The 23,549-nt window shown below is 38.0% G+C and overlaps 1 protein-coding gene across 1 annotated transcript; it reads right to left on the minus strand.

Moving 5' to 3' along the window:
• Positions 1-714: 714 nt before the first annotated feature.
• On the minus strand, positions 715-23,463 carry dnajc10 (DnaJ (Hsp40) homolog, subfamily C, member 10). Its single transcript, XM_079822531.1, has 23 exons — positions 23,357-23,463; positions 22,427-22,718; positions 22,175-22,340; positions 21,985-22,035; positions 20,743-20,825; positions 20,501-20,632; positions 20,316-20,409; positions 15,323-15,400; positions 15,186-15,229; positions 14,936-15,067; positions 13,525-13,614; positions 13,182-13,292; positions 12,587-12,701; positions 8,036-8,163; positions 7,674-7,790; positions 6,956-7,057; positions 6,707-6,862; positions 5,925-6,058; positions 5,788-5,841; positions 5,284-5,431; positions 4,394-4,516; positions 4,186-4,293; positions 715-2,310 (listed from the first exon to the last, which is right to left on the minus strand). Exons 2-23 carry the CDS (start codon positions 22,622-22,624, stop codon positions 2,299-2,301), a joined length of 2,376 nt encoding a protein of 791 aa, XP_079678657.1. The 5' UTR covers positions 22,625-22,718; positions 23,357-23,463; the 3' UTR covers positions 715-2,298.
• Positions 23,464-23,549: the final 86 nt, after the last annotated feature.

Below are 23,549 nucleotides of genomic sequence, written 5' to 3' on the forward strand. Positions count from 1 at the left end.
CTTTACACACCCATTTCTAGAGACTTTTTCCAACTCTGATGTGTGAACGACCTAGCTAAAACGGGGGTTTCATGACACTTTAATGTCTGCTAACACTCTATTGTGAAGCTTCGCCAACAGATATTCTAACGACTAAAAGTAACTTTGAAACATGTCAACTTATTCTAACCCTAACCTGTACTAATACTCTAATGAGAGTTAGCTGACATGTAGTTGCAGTTACGTATAGTTAGTAAAATGTCTAAAGTGGACTACCAAAATGAAGAAGTGTAACCATGGAGAAACATGATTTTTGGCCCCATTATGCTGTATTTGCGACATGTAGAGGCTAAAGCCCAAAGTATATTTTGTCTGTCCGTGTTCCAGCACACATACTTTTCGTCATCAGGAGGGTCTGCAGCCCAATTTTTGGAGTATGGGGTCTCTGCAGAACAAAAATGGGCATTTCTAAATATGTGGGTGTTTTCAAACTGGTGGGTGTTTATGAATCACGCAGTGGAAATGATGCCCTTCACCCGACCCCACCCCCTAAAACCCTACCCTCACAGTGATGTGGGCGAATCAGGTAACATGGTCAGAAGTGCCCCTCTGTTTATGGCCTCGACCACTAATCTGGTAACTCCTACTGTCTTGCAGAGACCTTGAACCTGTTGCTCATTTCATTTCTTAATAAACCATTTGCATAAATCTAAAAGGAAAATGTGCAAAAAGAATGGGGATAAAGCCTGTATAATTCAGAGTTAAGAATGAAAAAAATTGTCATAAAAACATTACATAGTTACTGTAACATTATAAACTCACCCACTTCACATACAACTTAAATTTGTACATTGCAACATTAGAAATTTGGGACAATATTTAACCCATTTTCTCAGCAAATATTAGAAAGATTGAGTGTGTCTCATTCAGTTCCCTTGTGAGTCAGTGTACACGAGTTCGGGCACTGGTAAGGACAGTAAAGGACGCTGGCTTACTACACATTGGGACACTGACTCTTTTTCTGGCAACGTGACAACGTCCTCATTGTACATCATTGCTGGTATTTATGAACATTCTGACATTGTGTCATGTTATTTAAAGTACATTATGATAAATAGGCTACTGTGCTCGTCACACATATTGCTTGTCGTTATCCGTCAATATGTGTAGTGAGTTTCACCCTTCAGAACTTCCGTTAAGAGAATCGATGCACCCTGGTTTTTGCGGTGCATTGTGGGAGTTTTTAGGGAGCGAACATTTCAGTGCACTAAAAGGATTCCAGAAAATGAAATGGCCGACTCTCTGATCAGTGCCCTGACTACTGAACTAGGGAGCTGATTGAGACGCACCCATAGTTAATGTGTGCTATATAGAACTTGTTTAATTAAACCCCCATATTGAAAAACAACATATTGTAACTCGTATTGTCAAAACAGCCAGTTACAAAATATCAGAGAGAACCTTTTAACATAAACAGGGCATTGTGTCATGTTTAATAAGCTGTTATTTCTACAAAACAATAGTGAATATCCCTCAGAATAAATGCAAACATTCAATTTAACAGGCCTATGAAAACTTGATGTTAAATCACGCCTCCTAGTGGCCACCTGGAGAGCAGAAATATCAGTAAACAAAGGGAAAAAGGAAATAAAAGTGTATTCTACAACGAATCTCTGCAAACAAATATAGCTGCTGGAAACTAAAATGGTTAAAAGGGAACAAATAAAACAACAGAAAAACAAATTCAACTACAGATTTCATCTATAGCAGTGTAGTTTTATGATTCCTACAATAATTTGTTTAACAACAAACTCCATGATAGTTCTATAAGCACATTAAAATAAGTCTTCTAAAATTCTTCAGAAATGCAACTCCAAGTTACATTTACCAAGTAAAATACAACGCTCTTAAATCTCTTTAAATTGTACTAGACCGTTTAATCACAGAAATCCAATTGAAAACGGAGCAGCTGTGAGAAAATACATCTACTGTTACAGTCATAAATGCGGTCTCTGTGAGCAAATGAAGACACGTTTTGACCGTACATTCATAGATTGCAGAAGATCATAAATAATAATTGCACTGTGGTGACCTCTTGTTGAATCAGTAACACATTTAAAGGTGCATGTTGAATCCTGATTCCCTCCTCAAACCCTCTGTGAAGCAGTTGAGGTGAGGCCGCTCCTTTCTACAGTCCATTTGGCGGTAAAAAAAACTCAAATCTCTCGTGCTCATCAAAGTGAGTTCATGAGTGTGCGTTCTCTCCCATCACTCTCACCACGCCACATACAACAGCTTCTGTGGATTGCGAGATGCGTCCTATAGTTCATCCTGTAGGGAAGTAAATGAAAAAGGTGCTATTAACAAAAATGTTTCTATCATTTTACTTAAACACTAAAGAATTATGGTGAATACTGTCTGTACCTCTTACCGAGAAAAAAGCACATGTTATCAGTATGTTTTGGGAAACTTTCTGGTCAGAACTGGAGCTCAATCAACTCCAACCTTGGCGAGACTGTGTATCTGTGTATGTGCGTAGTATTCTGTGTTATAGATCAGTATTGAAGGTGTACAACAGGCATCCTAGGGAGAGGATGTTGTTCTGGACAAGCTGGCGCCTGCTCCAGACTTGGAAGGTCACTACGTGCCTAATTCCGGGGTGAAAACGTCAACAAGTGATCTATGGAGACGTGCATCTGTTTAACTGACAATGTGTGGAAATGTACTATCTCAGAATCAGTCAACCTGCAGTACCGACGTGGCTAGACCTTGAAAAGAGTATAACTGTTGAGAAATAGAGGTGGTAGAAAATCTGGTAGAGAGGGAGCGCGGCCTACGAACTCCTTGTGAGACTTGAAGCTGGCTTCTGCTGATGAAACTGCAAACTATTTTTCAGTAAATGTCGGTTTTATTAATTGCATTCCTGACTCTTGGTCTTCATTCTTCACAACTGGTCTTGGGTCCTAAACTGTTGTTATACCCCTAACAGTATGCACCATTATTGATAGAGTTCCCACAAGTGCACCGCAATAAATTCTTGTTTATTCTGATGGTGAGGAATTACAGTTGCAACCTCTCATAATGTACCTCAAACTGAGTAGCGCATCACTGAGGAACGTCCATGTGATGGAGGTTCGGGTTGAATTACTAGTTCTTCCAATATTTCATCATCTGACTCGTGCTCGGACTGATATAGCAAAATCGACGCCATCGTTACGGTCTCTACAGTGTGTGCAAGCGCTGAGCTTTAGGAAGCCTCCGGAGCTGAAGTTCAGTTATGGTGATGGCCGTTTAGCTTTCGACATGCGCTGTATGCGGTAGACAAATCATAAGAGACTGGGCCGTCTGGCCAATCAGAGCAGAGTAAGCTTGCGGAAAGGAGGGATTTATAGAGACTGATTTATCCGACAAGTTGTTTGATAATCATTGAACAATGTGGTGATGTGCAATGTATATTATGAGAAAATTAAACCGTTTTTTGACCTTTGATGCATTTAAACCTATTGTAGGAGACCTCCAAAACTAAAGTAGGAACCTTTAAAATATCATAATAGGGGCACTTTAATAAGTTTTTAAGTATGATCATATTTAAAGTTCCACTGTTAAAGTTTCTTTAAAAATCTTTTTTCAGTCAATGAGCAATCGTGTTAATTGTGATCTTAATACTGACCAAAATAATCATGATTTTTTTCCCATAATTGAGCAGCCATATTAAAATAAATAAATAATGATAATAATAATAATTGTCACAGCACATTTTTTCAGATTCATTCATTTCTACTGCTTCTGTTACACTTTTGCGGGAACCAATCACAGACTGGCTTATCCACCTGGCGCGCTATTGGCAGGTTTAACACAATGACGGATAGAGAAGCAATGGGTCGTTGCCTGTTGATCACGCCTCTTGTGCTCTGATTGGTTGAAGGACTATCCAATTGCGTACAGAGTCATTTGAATTATGCCCTTTGATCACGCCTCTTGTGGTCTGATTGGTTGAAAGACTATCCAATTGCATACAGAATCATTTGAATTATGCTCCTTTATCACGCCTCTTGTGCAGTAGAAAATACATAGCAGACTCCCTAGACCAATCTTCAATCTTAAATTGAGCTTGGTCTGGTGATAGCCAGACAATCAGTTTGGATCATAGCAAAATTATTCCTAAAACCAAAAGTAGGGATCTACAATAGGCAGCGAGTATCTTACTTTAAGTTTGGAATTTCCCTGTAACGCTAGCTGCTGAAGTCTCTGTCGGAGAACGTCTGCGATGACTGTGGCATCTCTGCTGTTAATATGCTCTCCTCCATGATCTCGCTAAAGGAGTTTGGGACACAAAGATAGAGAGGTTTGAGTAGGTGCAGAAATAACCCAGAGAGCATCTGGAGCAATATGATGGCCAGCGCTTGTGCCGTACCCGTGTGGTGCCTAGGTGGGGGTAGAATCGGACAGTGGGGTAAGCCTTGATCCCAGCACTCTGGCAGGTCTGGTAGTGTGCCTGGCAGTCCACTTTGCCAGCTCGCACAGTTCCCTTCATCATCTGCAGAAGGGAGGAATAGATGACTGATGCTGCTGAATTATTCATGAGCAGAGCACCTGCACTGATTGAAGCTAGTCAAGAGCCTGTGAAAATGATCCTGTGTTGCATTTTTTAATTACAATTGCACTTTTTACCGCATTTTTTTTTTTTTTTTCAATGAGTGAGAAGTCTTAACTGAATCGCCCTTTTGCTTTAATGACTAGCACTGGAGCTGACATGACCAAAACCTGATGATCACGTTCTCCGGCATTATTTGACAACGATCCAAAGAGAATCTTGATTACACAGATACACAAGACTACAAAAAAAGCCATAAACCAAACCAACCAGCTATGTGATGAATTACAATATTACAAATTTTGATTTGAAGCAAAAAAGTATTTGAAAAATGGACAAAAAGACAAAGGCTTGTGCACTTCAATCACACGAAGCACTACAAATGACAGTTTTGAATAAAAAAATGAGAAATATTAAAGTAATGATAGTAGTTAGTGTTTCTATAAATGTAAGCAACATCTTTATCATCATTCATGACAGTTTACAATGTTGAACAATTTAAATACTGGAACACTGTCAAATCGAAACCTTTTTTTTAAAACACAAACATGAAGTTACAGTTTGTATGTTAAGTGTTTAGAGTTTAGAGTTTAATTATCAGAAGAAAAGCACAATATTCATTTAAAGAAATATGAGAAATTTAAATATGGTTCTCACTTTGCAATGAGGGTAAATGTTTGAGACAAATTTGTCTTGATGAAAAGTCTTACCCTGGCAAGAACTTCAAACTCGGGGGCAAATTGCTGGCATGGGCCGCACCATGGGGCATAGAAATCCAACACCCAGTGATCCTTCCCTCCCAAAACCTTTCTCTTAAAGTCCTCAGGTGATAGATCCACTGAGGCACGAGGCAGCGAGCTACGGACAGAAGAGAACATAGGTTCGGTGTTATGCAATATAGCTCTGCCTACAGCATCCGAACAGAAATGGAACCAAAAGTGACTGGTTTGTAACTCTGTAGTTAGGCAGCAACTTTAATTCAATAGATTTTTTAAGTTAGCATGTTGCTAAGGTAATGACAATGCACTGTGTATAAAAATAGCTATGCTAATTTTAGAAAATGGCTTATTATATCATGTTGTTATAAAAGCCACATGCTAAAACTCTACTGAAATCAATTGAATCAAGTCTTTTGCATACATACCGAAAACAATCAATAAAATAGTTCAAGCTGATTAAACGCTGGCCAATTTGTGAGAATTATTCCGACTCACCTCAAGGCCCAAGACTTGAGTGAAAAGGCATCCCGGTGCCATCCATTGTAGCTCCTGTTAACAATGGGAGAGAAACACACAACTTGTTGAACTGAGGTGTAATTGTATATGAGGTAGAGAATGTAAAGCACACGCACTGGTGCTGGTCTCTGCGGTTGCTGTTCTGAGGGAACAGGCGGATCTCTGGGTAAGCTCGGACACTCTCGCTCTGGCAGAACGAGTGGTGTTTCTGGCAGTCGACTGTTCCCACGTTTACAATCCCACTCAGCATCTAGAACGGACAAAGCGATAGGGTAGTTATGATCATGACAATTTTGCAAGCAATTGTCAAATGACTGCATTTTTTGTTCATTTAAACTAAGCTTAAAAAAGAAAAAGCCACTTATTTACACGGAACTTGGAAATATTCCTTCATGGCTTTGCAAAACAAATATTGCCCAGGTTAAAATGATACGAGTAATATTTTAAGCACTAAATATTATATACACTTAAATCTAAATATTAATATAAAATATCTTAACATCAAATAATAAAGAAAAAAAAATCTTTTAGGTCAATTTTGCTTCTCATATTTTTAAATCCTGTATAATTATTATTAGTTATATTTAACGTAAGCAGTGAGCATATTATTGTGCCAAGCTGATAGACTGTAATAAAATCAAAGGCTGCTTCAGCTATTATAACTAATAATGTATTAGTTCAGGGATGTGCATTGTGCATACTCATGCATTTAAATGTCAAGTGCACAATGATTGTGGTGATCACAAATCATTATTGAATCAAACATTTATGGACATGCACTTTTGTAATACAGGCTTTCACACCGAGAACATAAATAAAAACAGTAATAAAAAGGAAAAAAACTGGTAATGCTTTAGCACTCAGATGGTCTATCAGTGTAATATGTGAGGGCAGATACCCGCGCCATTCTCCTCCACTCTGGCAGCAGGGCCTGACAGGGGCCACACCACGGCGCGTAGAAATCCACCATCCATGTCTCTGAGGACTTGCGTCTCTTCACCAATTCTTGGAATGATTCTTGTGTCAAAGTCACCACCACAGGGTTCACCAGGTCCTGCAATAGACACAATAATCTATTTCAGATGCGTGTATGGTGTATGAATTATGAATGAAGGAATGAAGAAATGTAGCTCTGAGTGTGTCTCACCTCTATGAACTCCAGGATGCCGTCTGCAGAGTGATGGCCCTCATACTCATGAATGCTGGACTTGTTGAAGATAACAGTTGTTGGATATGCATGAATGTTGTACTGAAGAAGGGAAAGATGCAAGAGATGAGCACGGCGGTCCCCTGAACGTTCATACTCTGCTAAAATAAGCTTATTTAAATGCAAAGAAACGGTCTAAAATAATCCGAAATGTCAGAGGCAGGACTATGGAATATAGGCAGTGTTTGAAACTGGTTCAATTTATTATTTATATTATTCATTTTATAATAATATTATTATAATTCTAATATAAATATACATTATTTTAATGATATTATATAAAACAAATATTGTTACTCATTATTATTTATTATAATTACTATAATAAAGTTATTATAATTTTTATAAAAAAAAAATATAAAATGTTTTGCGATTTTGCTGCTAGTGGTACAAAAACGACACCCTTCACCTTTAAGCACTATGAAGAGAACGTAACAGTCAAATGCTGTGGTTTCCTGTGGCAAAGATGCAGAGGGTTTTCTGATGATTCTATAAATAGATCTTTTAACTAAGCCAGGAAGCTAATGAGGATCTCAATTCTTATTAAGTACACACTCTGCAGGAAACCACATTATTATGCTAGAGAAACTGAGCACATTGTGCCACCAGCTTCAAATCTAAGTCGTAGAATCTTAGAGCGAAGGGAGTATCTCAGTACCATGTTGCAGAGCCCCTCGTGCACTGTACAGTCCAGAGTCCCAAACTTCATCTGTCCAAAGAGCTGGATGGAGGCTTTTCTCAACTCGGGGAGAAGAGCTCGACACGGCGGACACCACTGTAGGACAGATTATGAATAATAAAGAAGCAAAAAAATTACAAACAGACATTCAAATGACGCTTTTAATGTATGAATTTCACACTGTGTCAGTAATGTTCACCGCTTGCCTCCGCAGATCCTTTCTCACCCTACTGATCTTGATGCATCAAGGAAGTTACCATGGTAATGTAAGTATGTGCTTAGCAGATAATCATTAGCGTTCAAATGAAGGCTTCAGCAGAGGTTTAGGTGTAATAACTCACAGGAGCGAAGAAATCAACCAGCCAGGGCTCCTTCTCATGGCTGGGGAAGTTCTCAGGCCTGAGGGTGGTGACGTGGGCATTCACACTCTCTTTTGCAAAGGCCACAACGTTGTAAAGTGCATCCTTACCTGGAGATTTAACACAACAAGTACAATCACAAACATTTTAGACCAATACCAAACAAAATTTTACAGGTTTTAATGCCGTTTTTAGCTATTCAGGGTGTGTAGTTACATCCAAACCACAGTTGACCTTTACTTTCTGCACTTTCTGTGTGAACGCAAACACGTCCCGGGACTGATCTCGGGATCGAGACCTAGTAACATTGCCGGGATCAGTCCCGGAATGCGCCATGTGTGAACACAGAAGGCAGGACCAATGCCGTAAGGGGTGTGTTGTAGGGATGACGGTGAAGCTGGGCTCGTTCACCAGCTAAGTGGAATGGTACGCGATAGAGATGCACCGAAATGAAAATTCTTGGCCAAAACCGAAAAAGAGGAAACCAAGACCGAAAACCGAAACACTGAAAGAAATTATGCCAATTATTAGTACCATTGCATTTATGGCTATGACTGTGTACTAACTTTCCTAAAATCAAGGCATTGCAATTGCATAAATTAATATTAAAGTTTCAAAGAATTAATCAATTACAAATTATGCCAATATTTATTTAGCACATTGCAACAATGCACAGTATAAAATTAAATTCAAACTAAAATGTTTAACTTGGCCCCACTCATGTGTACATTAAATAATAATGTACAGGCCTACAGAAAGGGTTTAAAATTAAATATTCTCTCATAAAAACAAAGTGCATTTAGGTCTAGTGCATTTAAAATTTTTCTCTGTAGGACTACTACAAGAAAGTTCGTTCAGAACAAGTGCAACTGCTTAAAGATACAACTATTTTCCCTGTAGGCCTTCAACATAATAGTGTATCAAAACAAAGACTGCCATAGCCCATATGCCAACTGTAGAATAGGGGCGTAATGGTACACAAAACTGACGGTTCGGTACGGGTTCGGTACAGCAGTTTTACAAAATGGCTTTTTATTTATTTTTATTGGTTTACTAAAAAAAAAAAGTATCTGTCCTTAAATGAATTAAATTATAACTAAAAGTTTATTGAAGATATTGCTGTAAACTATATAGGGAGCCCTTACTTGCACATTAATATTAAAGATTAACAACAGAGCCCAAACTATTAGCCTAAATTCAGTTGCTATTTATTTTTAGGTCTAATAATCAACACTCAAATAACACCGTATGCAAACATGTAAACTTCACATAAGGCAGTTTTTGCAATAACTTCTAAATCTAATTATAAAATAGTTTTTTATCCAATTCGTTGTTGAAATATAATCATTTATACACAGTGTCTGTCATTTTCATGACAGGTTTGTTTAAACATACATGAAATAATCAAGACATCACTAACAGGTTAAGTAGAATATAATGAATATAACGGCTAATGGTCATATAATTAGTGAGAGTTGATTTCTCTAGTGAACAAAATTCTGTGGACACTGAACGACTTGCCTGAGGTAAATGTGATGCTAAAGTTAGTTGACATTGTTTAGTTTACAAGCGGTTACAGGGCCGTGCACAGACCTTTTGAGGGGCATGTGTTGAAACTGAAAAAGGGCACCCCTTTTTTTATTATATATATATATATATATATATATATATATATATATATATTAAGCCTACATAAATGGAAGAAATGGTCATAGCTTCATGACAAAATCAATAATGCAAAATAATAGTCTCAAAAGCTTTAGATTTATTCACTATTAATAACAACCATAATAACATAAATATTATGTCTCTTATTCACTACACTTTCCCTAAAATAACCCAGCACTGAAAAAAAAAATAGAGTGAAAACTACAGTTGCCGTGAAAAGCAAATTAAAAAAGATTTCTGAAGGACCACGTGACACTGAAGAGTAGCTTTGGTCACAGAAAAAAAGACATTTTAAAATATACTCAAATAGAAAACAGTTATTTTAAATTGTAAAAATATTTCAAAATATTACTGTTTTTGCTGTATTTTGGATCAAATAAATGAAGCCTTTGGAGAGCAGAAGAGACTCTTTTAAAAACATTTAAAAATCTTACCGTCCAAATATATATATTGCATTCTACATGATAAAATATAAATATTTCACATTGATCTGATTCTGTAGTTTTTTTTTGTTGTTACTACTACAACAAACCATGTTTTACTACATTTATACAAGACAAGCAGAGAGAGTATAGAACACTGTAGATAAAAAAATAGCTAGATAACGAATAATGTGTGCATATTAACAGCCTTGAATAATAACCATCATTTTATATTATTACCTTAACACGATTAAATGTTAATAAATCAAGTGTATCATCAGCAATCATGAATCAAAGATATGTTACCTAGGTGACGACGAGGATCACACTAGTCGCTTTCTGTAAGTTCCAGTATGAAACAGCGCGGGGCGAACAAAAAACAAATTATATGTTGTTCAGATGTTGTATACTTATCAATATATTGTTAACATTTTACAAAAGTCAAACTCAAATGCTATGCAGTTAAGGGGGTTTTGACCAGCGAATGTGTGCAAATGTGCAATTTGTCCGTCATTAAAACGGCGTAACGATACATTTTTATCAGCAGGTTTCAAACTAGTTTGTTGTAGCTATAATGGGCAGTTGGGCACTCTGTCTTTCCGGTTGTAAAATAAAATACATTTGGCCAAAATCTAATTTTATAAAAGATGAAATGCTACTATGTATGCACAGGCTATTTAAGTGTAGGCAAGTCTACATATGTATTGACTAACTTAGCTAGTCTCTACTTTTCAGTCTCAGGTGGTAGGCGGTAACTTAGTGGTGGTCCCACCACGTCTTAGTCAGACTCAAATTCAAATAAATAAAATATGAGCCTATAGACATAGTGTTTGTTTAATACTTATTCAAACAACAATATCTTTATTTACCCTTGCAAAACTTCGTCCAGCTGCGGTCTGCCGTGCGGCTGCTGCGGAACGTTAGTTTGTTCGTTCAGTCGAGAATGATAGAGGGGGCGGAGTTATGGTTAACTGACAGTTTGAGGATCGTCGAATAATATTTACTCAAGCTCTTTTTAAGAACTTTCATTGGCTAAATATTTGTAAAACAGACAGACGTGAAGGGCGACCAATAGCATTGATTTAAAAAAAAAAAAAAAAAAAAAAAGGGCACTTCGGCGTGGGCACAAAAAAGGGCATGTGCACTGCACAGGTTGAGCCCTACCTGTGCACGTGCCTGAGCGGTTATATTGACGTCGTTTTGCCGTTGAAACACTGATTTAGCGATTACACCATATATATATACATGAAAGTAAGTTGTATCCTCAACACACCTTAGATGTTTATTCATGTTTATTCTTTAGGAAGAGATGATCGATCGCGCTCACAGATGATCGCGTTCACGCGCGCGCCGCCGCTTGAACTGTGATGCCACATTAAAGAGCGTCAAAATGGCATTTATCGTTTGAATTTCGTGATACATGTTGATCGATGTTGGTGTGGGAACTCGGATTGTGTTCCACGCTTAAAACATGCCCACTGTTAAAAGATTGCATTCGGAAACCGTTCGGTTTCACAGTGAAGTCTGGTCCTCTTCTCATCGAGAACATGAGCTGCTGCACTGAACAGCTCTCGCTGTCAGTGCTTGAGATGGGTGTTTCTCAGATATACTGAAATACGTACACACCGCAGACATGTTGCTTCAGACAAGCACGTTCAGGTCGCAGTTTCTGTTTGCGTCATCACAACATTTCGGCCGTATTGTTTCAGTGATAAAAGTCTTTCGGCTGAAAACCGAAAATGGCACAAAAAATTTTGGTGGCCGAATATTCGGTGCATCCCTAGTACACGATGCGCTAGTTTATGATTGAATCAGAAAAAAAATGCACATGCATGGTTTCTCGAGAGAGAACTAGCAGATCATAAGCAAACTTAAGACACTGCAGAGACATTACACGTCACATGTCTTAAAGGGATCTTCAAGCGCAGATTCCTGAAAATCTCTGGCAGTGTGAATGAGCCAGAAAAATCAATGAATGAAACTCTCTCAAAATACAAATAATAATTTGTAATAATTATTTTCTTTTTAAAGTATAAGCAACCATTGAAATATTTGGTAACACTTTATTTTAATTGAATTACTTTATTCTAATAACAGCAAATGATTCATAATTACAAGTAACTAACCATAAACCAATATTACTCAGTACTTATTTGAGTAAGAACAATATAACTACGTCACCTTAAAATAAAGGGTTACACTTTATTTTAAGCTGTCTTTGTTACACTGTAATTATACATTTAAGTACTATTAAGTAACTACATGTACTTACTATAGGGTTAGGATTAGGGTAAACTGCATGCTAATTTATAGTTATAGCAACTACATGTAACAGTGACACTTTAAAATAAAGTGTAACCCAGTATTTACTTTAATAATTAATGTATCAGAGGGCTAAAAAATTCTATTTAGATGCAGAATATTAAGTCTTACTAAAACTCACCATGGTAAATCTCAAAATCATGAATTCCAACCCCTTTAAAAACAGCCACACAAGGCTTCTGTATATACAGAGAAGCACACAGCTCTGAATCTGAGATGCAGTCCACCTTCCCCACCTGTGCAAACAGATGAATGCAATGAATTCAACACAACAGCACCATATACCAGAACTCGTATGACCCATGTACTGCATAGAACAGTAAAAACAGCAAATGTTCTGGCACCATTTACTCTCATGTTGTTCTAAACCTGTATGATTTTCAGCTTCAAAAAAAATTGGTGAAAGCACCATGAAAGTACTATAAAAAGTAGTCCATGCAACCTGCCTAAAGTTATCTGAATGTGAGAAAAAGACTGAATCTTATAGCTTCAAAACGCGCACAAGTCATACGAACTACTTTTATGGTGCTTTTTGGTCCTTTTGCAGCTTGATATGGATATTTTGCAGCTTCAAAATTACTATAGTTTTTCATGGACGAAAAATCAGTCATACGTGTTTGACACAACATGAGGGTGAGTAAATGAAGTAATTCTATTTTTTAAGTTTACTAAATACATTTTGGAAAGTCGAGATAAAAATAAATAAAATCAAGAACCTGTATGTTAGAATCCTTTAGAAGAGCATTGAGTTTTTTAAACTCATGTGTTGCCAAATCATTGTGTCCAAAAGAGAAACTGACAAGCCATCGGTGATGAGCCAATTTATGCTGAAATGACAAAATCAGGAAAAAAAAGATCATTAGTAGGGTATCTTTTATGACACTTCCAAACAGGTGCACATAATTATGCCACGCAATCTTATTTCATCCAGCGCGTCAGTTACTGTGTAAACAGTGATACTGCAGGTAGTTCAGGGTGTGGTACAGGACTACGTTCAGTTCAGTGCAAACACTTTTCCTTGTCCTTATGATCTTCATTAAAAGTCACTTGCACTCTTACCTCAAAGCTGCTCTTTGTAAGAATCTCCAGGTCAGGGAGATGCTGCAACACTTGTGCATATACCTCTCTAGTATCCAAACTTTGGATGAACTGCAAGGTAAATAAGATCAAAATGAAAACCAGCCCATCAGAGTGGCTCAATTAAGAGGTACTACAACTGGACAGGATGCACAATATTTAGGGTACGTTTATATTGCAACGATGTACCAAAATCAGAAGAGTTTTTGAAAAGTTTAGCGTACATGCGACAACATTGTCAAGGGCCCTGTTTTGGCCCCTGTTTCTTTTGTCCAATTTCAACCACTTCTGTCCTGATTTCTTCGAGGGGAGGGTCTATGTTAATGCAAATGTATGGGTTTTTCCAAATCTTTTCATCTAATGGCCAAAATAAGTTGTTTACATATGAACGCGCCCCAAAGACGACGGAAAAACATGGAGAGCATGAGCTTTCGTTTCTGCTTTGACCACGCTGAACGCGATCAGTGTGTGATAGATATCAGGAATGGTGAGAGAACATTTGTACGTTTTTCATCTTCAAACCAAACCTGAATCTTCAACCGTCAAAGTATGAATCCTGTCTGGATAGCACACTTTCCACAATGTTGATGCATTAGGTCAGTAGGTGGAGAGTAGGCGGTCTTTTGTCCGGTTCGAATGCATTCGAACGCAAGTGTCTACACTATGAAAGCAATCTGGTCGAATGCGTTTTCGACTACCTCTGGAAGTGGTCAAAAGTGGACAAGCTCAAAACATTTTAGACCCCGTTTACACCTGTATTTAGTGTCGTTCACTTGTGATCCAATCGACCAAAACGCATCTTAATACAAGGTGTAAGCAGGGCCAAAATTATCCCCGTTCACACGGATCCACGAAAATGATTAAAAATGCTATATTATGCATGCCAGACCAGTAGTTGGTGATGTCACTTTGTAAAGAAACTACGCATCTAAGGACGCGCATTCTTCTACAGCATTGTGAATACCAACAGTAATCAGCTCCCTAGTTCAGTAGTCGGGGCACTGATCAGGGAGTCAGCCCATTGACTTATGTCCTGATCAGTGTCCTGACTACTGAACTAGGGAGCTGATTGAGACGCACCCTAAATCTACACTTTGCAGGAGAAGCTCAGTGTCTTGAGCAGCACAAACACAGTCCTGTAGCCATTGTTTACGTGATAGACTGTAGACGCTATACTGATCATGTAATACACATGCGCGCATGACATCACAGTTTTCACAAATTCGCGTTTTAGTAGTTTAAACAGACAATAACGGTATCATTTTCAAAAGCTTGCAAAAATGTTTGCATTTTCAGACCTCCAAAATGCTGTTGTCGTGTGAATGAATGATCAAAACGCATAAAAACTTTTCTGTTCTAGTTGTAAACACCCCCTAAGAAAGAAGTTCCCTACCAATACGCTGCCTTTCTGAGCAAGGGAACTGCCAGGGGGAAAGAGGGCCGTTGTGCTAGTGGTGACCTCAAAGCTCCCACACAAATCTGCCTGTTTGGAGCAATCCATCCATCCTACTTTGACCAGACCGTCCTGTAGAGAGAAACACATGTTCATTCATGAGTCACAAGACAATAACTTACTTTATTAAATGCTATGATATGTGACACTCAAATTGAATTTGGTTAAACATGATCAGCTCAGCGCTTACCAACATTCCAGCTAGCTTCCGTCTTGTCTGAGGTTCCAGACAATCTATGAAAAAAAAGAAGGTAATTTTAGTGATATTTTAAGAAAACAAGGTTTTGGATTTGCATTTCTAACCTTATGCTTTAGTAGCTGTCTCACCTCCAGTGTCTGCACAGAAAGTTATCAACCAGCCGATTCTTTCAGCAAACGCCTGTTCAATCTCACTGAAAACGTTCCCTGTAAATGAAGTAATTTTACATAATTTTTTTTTAGCATAAATCAAGGCAGTACAGCATAAAAGACTAAAAACGTATTATATTAATACTTTGTATAAATACTTTACAACAATGTATTTCACATTACTTTAATGAATCTAAAAGTTTTTTGCATTACTTGGGAGGAAACATGCTTACATTTTCATGAAAATGCAAAAAATGCAAAAGTAGGAACAATACTCTTTATACAGAATATCATTTCTTATTTTTTCATTTGAATTTAGGGATGAACTGTAGTGAATGCCTAATGAAAAGGTCTCTCAAAAGGTGTTGTCACACCTAATTGCACAAATTAAAAAAGTAATAACGGGGAAATTATTTTAATCGTTCCTGGAGGTTCACTTATAATGATAGTTAAGTGTTTTGCACAAAATATATATGTGGGAAAAATATTATTTAGAAATTATCCGTTTCTAAAGGAAAAGTTCACCCAAATAATTTCATAATCATCCTAGGTATATACAGTGAGGAAAATAAATATTTGAACACCCTGCTATTTTCCAAGTTCTCCCACTTAGAAATCATGGAGGGGTCTGAAATTGTCATCGTAGGTGCATGTCCACTGTGAGAGACATAATCTATAAAAAAAATCCAGAAAATCACAATGTATGATTTTTTAACTATTTATTTGTATGATACAGCTGCAAATAAGTATTTGAACACCTGAGAAAATCAATGTATTCAATATTTGGTACAGTAGCCTTTGTTTGCAATTAAAGAGGTCAAACGTTTCCTGTAGTTTTTCACCAGGTTTGCACACATTGCAGGAGGGATTTTGGCCCACTCCTCCACACAGATCTTCTCTAGATCAGTCAGGTTTCTGGCCTGTCGCTGAGAAACACGAAGTTTGAGCTCCCTCAAAAGATTCTCTATTGGGTTTTGGTCTGGAGACTGGCTAGGCCACGCCAGAACCTTGATATGCTTCTTACAGAGCCACTCCTTGGTTATCCTGGCTGTGTGCTTCAGGTCATTGTCATGTTGGAAGACCCAGCCTCGACCCATTTTCAATGCTCTAACTGAGGGAAGGAGGTTGTTCCCCAAAATCTCGCAATACATAGCCCCGGTCATCCTCTCCTTAATACAGTGCAGTCGCCCTGTCCCATGTGCAGAAAAACAACCCCAAAGCATGATGCTACCACCCCCATGCTTCACAGTAGGGATGGTGTTCTTGGGATGGTACTCATCATTCTTCTTCCTCCAAACATGTTTAGTGGAATTATGAACAAAACGTTATATTTTGGTCTCATCTGACCACATGACTTTCTCCCATGACTCCTCTGGATCATCCAAATGGTCATTGGCAAACTTAAGGCGGCCCTGGACATGTGCTAGTTTAAAGGGTTAGTTCACCCAAAAATGAAAATTCTGTCATTAATTACTCACCCTCATGTCGTTCGACACCCGTAAGACTTGTTCTTGTCTTCCGTGTGTGCCTCCACGACGCATGCGCGAGAATATGACGCAGATCCGGCGTTCGGACACATGACCCAGAAGCGATTTGTTTACAAGCAGAGGAAGACGCGCGTGTCTAAGCTGTTGGATTCTACATTGATCGTGCTTTAGGTCTCGGCGTAGTTCTCAAAATGGGGCTTAAGTGTGCATTTCATGGATTCCGGCGCTACGTCATATTCTCGCGCATGCGTCGTGGAGGCACACACGGAAGACAAGAACAAGTTGGATAAAGGTGTTATTTTGATTTTTTTTTTTGCGCACAAAAACTATTGTCGTCGCATCGTAAAATTATTGTAGAGCCACTGTGGTGAGATGGACTTTGTAACAACGTTTTAAGTGCCTTTTATGGGTCTTGGGAGTGTAAATGTACTGAATGCCAATGGAGGCCTATCTGAAGCCTTTCTCAGCCATCAGCTTTCAACAAAAATATCTTCATTTGTGTTCCGAAGATGAACGGAGGTCTTACGGGTGTCGAACGACATGAGGGTGAGTAATTAATGACAGAATTTTCATTTTTGGGTGAACTAACCCTTTAAGCAGGGGAACCTTCCGTGCCATGCATGATTTCAAACCATGACGTCTTAGTGTATTACCAACAGTAACCTTGGAAACGGTGGCCCCAGCTCTTTTCAGGTCATTGACCAGCTCCTCCCGTGTAGTTCTGGGCTGATTTCTCACCTTTCTTAGGATCATTGAGACCCCACAAGGTGAGATCTTGCATGGAGCCCCAGTCCGAGTTGAGATTGACAGTCATGTTTAGCTTCTTCCATTTTCTAATGATTGCTCCAACAGTGGACCTTTTTTCACCAAGCTGCTTGGCAATTTCCCCGTAGCCCTTTCCAGCCTTGTGGAGGTGTACAATTTTGTTTCTAGTGTCTTTGGACAGCTCTTTGGTCTTGGCCATGTTAGTAGTTGGATTCTTACTGATTGTATGGGGTGGACAGGTGTCTTTATGCAGCTAACGACCTCAAACAGGTGCATCTAATTTAGGATAATAAATGGAGTGGAGATGGACATTTTAAAGGCAGACTAATAGGTCTTTGAGGGTCAGAATTCTAGCTGATAGACAGGTGTTCAAATACTTATTTGCAGCTGTATCATTCAAATAAATAGTTAAAAAATCATACATTGTGATTTCTGGATTTTTTTTTTTTAGATTATGTCTCTCACAGTGGACATGCACCTACGTTGACAATTTCAGACCCCTCCATGATTTCTAAGTGGGAGAACTTGCAAAATAGCAGGGTGTTCAAATGCTTATCTTCCTCACTGTATGACTTTCTTCAGTCAAACACAATCTGAGTTATATTAAATTATATCCTGGCCTCTTTCCCAGCTTTGTAATGGCATTTAATAGCGTTTTTAAAGCTCCAAAAAGCACACCCATCCATCATCAGTAATCCATACGGCTCCAGTGGGTTAATAAAGGCCTTCTGAAGGTTTTGTAAGAAAAAATATCCATATTTAAAGTGCCCCTATTATGGATTTTTGAAAATTACCTTTCATGTAGTGTGTAACATAGCTCTAAGTGAATTAACTTTTAAACCTGAAAGAGCACCGTATATAAAGGTATTGTCTATCAAAAGTAAGTCGACTCAGAGTCAGTTAAACGATTCCCAAGCCGTTTCATTGTGACGTCCAGAAGAAACATTAGCACATTGCCCGCATTTTCAGCCTCACTTGGCATTTTGATACAGCTCCCACACGTGCAACTGAATCAATTCGGCAATTCATTCGTCTGTGACACGTTACACTGAACTAACAAAGGGCAATACAGCAAGGTTAATCAGATTACAGCACGACACATCTCAAATATTGTTATTCCGATCCTGCATGTTCAATTGGCCTGAAGTACCATAAACTATATTGGCACTTGCCATTGAGAAAGGTCCTGCGCCAGTCGTGTTTGCGGTTTGACTTTCTGGTTCATCAGCAACTCTGGATGTTTCCTCGTCGGATTTTGGCTCGAATTGGTAAGACTTATGCCATTCATACGCTGTATAAACACGTGACAAGCTGTAATCTAGTTATGGTGATAGTCGTTCCGTTTCCGACATGAGCTGCATGCTTTATACCAATCACAACTGACTGGGTCATCTGACCAATCACCGCAGAGTAGCGTCACGTAAGGGGTTTGAAAAAAATTAATCGTTGAGCGAATCCTTTGGGAGTCGTTGAGCAAGTAAGGTAAAAATAAATGCCTTGCAAATTTAGACCATGCATGTAAACTGTTGTTTTTGCGGATAGGAACCTCCCAAATGCCATAAGTCCACTTTAAAACTTGGTTTTAGGGATGTCGCTGTACCAAAATTCCAGTAGTCGGTACCAATACCATAAAAATTGTACAGTACTCGGTACCAATTTCGGTACCACAGCTAAATGTTTTTTTTATTTATTTAAAGACTCCGGGCAACGTGCGCTAAGCTGCTGTCGAATCACAACACGGGAACTGCTGGCACAATCAGAACTCGTCACGTATTTCTGAAGGAGGGACTTCATAGAACAAGGAAATCATCAAGCCGTTTTTAGTACAGTGAAAACAGCAGGATACAGATAAGTAAATTGTGTGAAAAAATACAGTTTTTTTTACACGCGAAACATGAACACGTTATATTGCACACTGTAAACACAATCAAAGCTTCAAAAACACAGGAAAAACGGGACCTTTAAATAGTATTTTGCAGTTTAATATCCACAGACACTAGTATATATTCGGCTACAGTCTGGAGCCCTATGCTTAGATAAACACGGAAGCCACTGAACGCAGCTGCGGGTACCGAATATACTCAGGAGTCGGTACTTCCGGTAACTACAGAAATGCTGGTATTGTCACATTTTTATCATTTCAGTACAGACTTTGTAACAAAGTACCGGTACTTGTGACATCCCTACTTGGTTTTCACGAGATGTCTAATCTAACCTCAGAGATCATTCTTCCGCTGGAACTAGACTCGCATCCGGCTGTTGCCGTAAGCCAGTGATTATAGTTTGAAACGCTTCACTTCAAAAGGCATTTATTAACCCCAAAAAAACTATTCAATGCCATTGCAAAGCTGGAAAGAGCCAGGATATTATTTAATATGCCATATACACCTAGGATGGCTTGAGGGTGAGTAAACTATGAAGAAGACGAATGTCAAAGGTATATGTCAAAAGATCAAGACAAATTTGATTTCTCAGGTCATGACCCCTTTAACATGCATATACACATAAAAAAAATAATAATAAAAAAATACAGCTGGGCACAGGCCACAAGTGAAAATGCTTCTATTTTTTTGTTTAAACTTAATTGAATTATTCAGTACTTTCACCTTTTGATTATTGACAGCAGCAGTTGAGCTGCATGAGCTTGACAAGTTTTGAATATTTATTTAGCTAATTCCAGATTTAAATAGGAGAATAAATAAACAAATGAAATCGAATACCTTGCCATAGTTCCGTCACTTTGCTCCTCACAAACTGCATTGCAAATTTGGTGAGGCTTGATTCTGTTCTATCGCCATAGTATTTCTCTGGATTCTGTTGGCGTGATTTCATTCATATTTTAGGATGAATATAGACATTAAACGTACAATATCTTATGTATATCATACTGATAAAATGTTCTCACCATTCCCGTTCTGAACACATAGAGGCTGGGGTAGCTGCTGATGCCTTTGCTACGGCACAACATGCCATTGTCGCCACAGTTCACGGCACCGATCCGAATCGCACCGTCCATTTCCTTAGCAAACTCCCGCCACTGTGGGGTGCGTCCACTAGTCAGTCAAATAAACTACAGTATCTATGACAATTCTGAAATGTGTGCTGTGAGGAGGAAGTGACTAAAGAGGAGAAAATTGAGTTACGCACCGTGGGGGCAAGGTCGTGACAGTGCGAGCAGCGCGGGAAATAGAAATTCACAAACCAGACCTCTCCAGAATTTACAGCTGCATCTGTGGAAAAAGACAAAACCGGTGTCACAACACTCCACCATTTGCAAAAACAGGTTAGGCCTCTATTTGAATACTACAAAATCAGCTGAAAAGAGGCGAAGGGAGGGTTTAAAAAACTCCAACGAGACATTCACAGGTCATATCTCTCCCCAAATTCAAGATAAAAAACGTACATTTTGTATAAAGAAAATATAGTCTTTTTAAAAATGAGTCTTCATGTGTTTCTACACCCACTGTAAACTTTTCTCTTTGCGAGATTTGGTTAGTGGTGGCTGAAATGCAAATTTATGCACAGCTGCCAGCCTGCATGGAGAGGTTCTTCAGACTCCAGAGAGTCAAAAATACCTGTTTTTTAAAGCCGTCCTTTTAATACAATTATTATTTTTTGACACAAACGTTCCTTAATAGGCCTTTATCTGACCGAGTTCTCCTGTGCTGTAAATTACCCACAAATCTTATGATAGTTTGACAATCTCCATTCAGTTTGCATACAATATTAGTTGTTTTCATGCCTTTTGCATAACGTTGCACCATTTCATGCTTTTCATCTTCAGAAAGATCCTTCTTCCTCCCCATATTGCATGAGAACTGTGATTTAATAATGTGGAACAACCTCTTTAAGTAGACCAGGCAAACTATTTAACAAACCTGTCTGAGATTCATACCAGTTATATGGACAAATAAAACAAAAACACTTTCTTTGAAAAACTAACATCTGAATTTGATATGTCACTTGCATAATAATTTGGAACACAGTGTATACATTTACGTATTAACAAAAATGTATTTATATAGTATTAAGTTTATGTATTCATATTAATTATACTGCATTTAATATTTTAAAAATAATTCTGTAATACAGTAAAAGATTATTAGATTATATAATTAGATTATTATTAGTGATGAGATTGTTAATGATAATCCCCATTGACAATAATGAAAATTGCACAAATTAAATTATAATGTAAACGTTTGGATGCATTATTTGAAAAACTAGAGGAAAATTTGGAATTATTACTTGATGAAAAATATCTTTTGATTTTGGGGTGAAATATGACCTGGCCATTTTTTTGTGAGATTCAGTCCAGCACACAAACGCTTTTTCCATTTGCCTAGAAATATAATCACATAATCTGCGTGATTTAAGATCCTCACTTACCAAAGTCTCCTCTGTCTAGTGTTGTAATTTCTGGATCATCGTCATAAATTCCTGAAAAACACAACTTTGGGGTTTTTCTCCAACATAGAGACAAGTACGGCATATCTTCCAACAAACTCGCTTTTTGTATTGTATTTGTAACACTACGAAATAACAGCCACACAGAACATAACATAACGGATTGAATTACCAAAATCATATCTGTAATAATTCCAGCTTTCATATCTTCCTCCCTGCTGTTCATCTTGGAGGCCCTTCTCTCCATACTTGTCGTATTTCTTCCTCAAGTCCACGTCCTTCAACACCTCATAGGCACGATTGATCTTCAAGAACTTGTCGTGGGCCGTTTCATCATTCTAAAAAGACAATAGCAGCTTTCTCAGAGTGTCACAAGAAAGCAGGACACACAGTCTGGTTGGCATGGCACAATAAAGCTACTCACAGGGTTTTTATCCGGATGCATTGTGAGAGCGAGCTTTTTGAAAGCCTGCCGGATCTCACGTGTACTGGCCTCTCTTGAGATACCCAACAACTTGTAGTAATCTTCATCAGAGGAAATGTAAACGAAAAGCCATACTGCGATGAAGGCAAACAGCAATGACTTTCTCAAAGGTCTCAAATGATTCTGGAATGACTCCATTGTTGAAAGTTGTCGTTTAAGCAGATCTTCAGTGTTTCAATGTTGGAGAACAGCTTACAGGAGTGTGATGATCATCCTGAATTAATACAGCTTGCTAGTGAGAGTGAAGAAGAAAGAGATCTCAAATGAACACGTAGGTGTTTACAGAGGGCGGAGCAACTTTCTCATGCTATCTGAAACAATTCACATCACATTAATACAAAATTACCATTACTACATTATTAAATAAAATAACTATCACATTACTGTAACAATAACACAATACAGTATACATAATAATTAAAGGCAGTTTAGCAAATACTACAATGATGCATACTTTGTTTGTGTCCAACTTAATACATACATATACGTAATAATATATAAAACATACAATGCAAAAGTAATATTTTATCCGTCGTTGCCTGAAACTAATTTATAAACAGTAAATGAAAGCTTTAGTGTGTCTAGTGATCAGCTCTGGTTTGGTGTGCGAAGCTAAAGCTGCAAACTAGTACGAGACTAGTCGGTTTAGTATAACAGTTTACATTTATATCCATACTTAAATTATATTAATTCATTTTTGTGTGTTAGTGAATGTTGATGTCATGTGAGAGTACAGACACTGTTGGATCATCAGCAGTTGCTGCATTCCAGTCCTAAACTTTTAATCAAAATAAGCCACAAGTGATTCCTCGAGATAAATGTAAGTAACATTAACACCCGTATTACGATACAATATGTATATTGTCTCACCTGTTCTTAAATGTTCATTATTACTCCACAGGTTCTACCCTAATTCATGATTTTGTTCGCCGAATCACCGGTGTGCCTGCAGAAGTGTGAAGCAAGCGGTCGAAAGAGAACAAAAACCGCAGGAAGTACGTAATTTTTCAAAATAAAAGATCTGCTCAATATACCTGATTTTGTTTCTCAAGATATTAACGTT

This window comes from Gobio gobio (genome assembly GCF_949357685.1).
Source record: "Gobio gobio genome assembly, chromosome: 7".
Taxonomy (NCBI): domain Eukaryota; kingdom Metazoa; phylum Chordata; class Actinopteri; order Cypriniformes; family Gobionidae; genus Gobio; species Gobio gobio.

Bases quoted from the DNA above. Each gene is read 5' to 3' on its own strand.
- dnajc10 (XM_079822531.1), bottom strand. From the start codon at position 22,624: ATGGAGTCATTCCAGAATCATTTGAGACCTTTGAGAAAGTCATTGCTG. The intron at 20,633-20,742 runs GTGCGTAACTCA...CGCACCCCACAG, and splicing joins GTCACGACCTTGCCCCCACG to TGGCGGGAGTTTGCTAAGGA. The intron at 13,615-14,935 runs GTAGGGAACTTC...TTTACCTTGCAG, and splicing joins CTCAGAAAGGCAGCGTATTG to TTCATCCAAAGTTTGGATAC.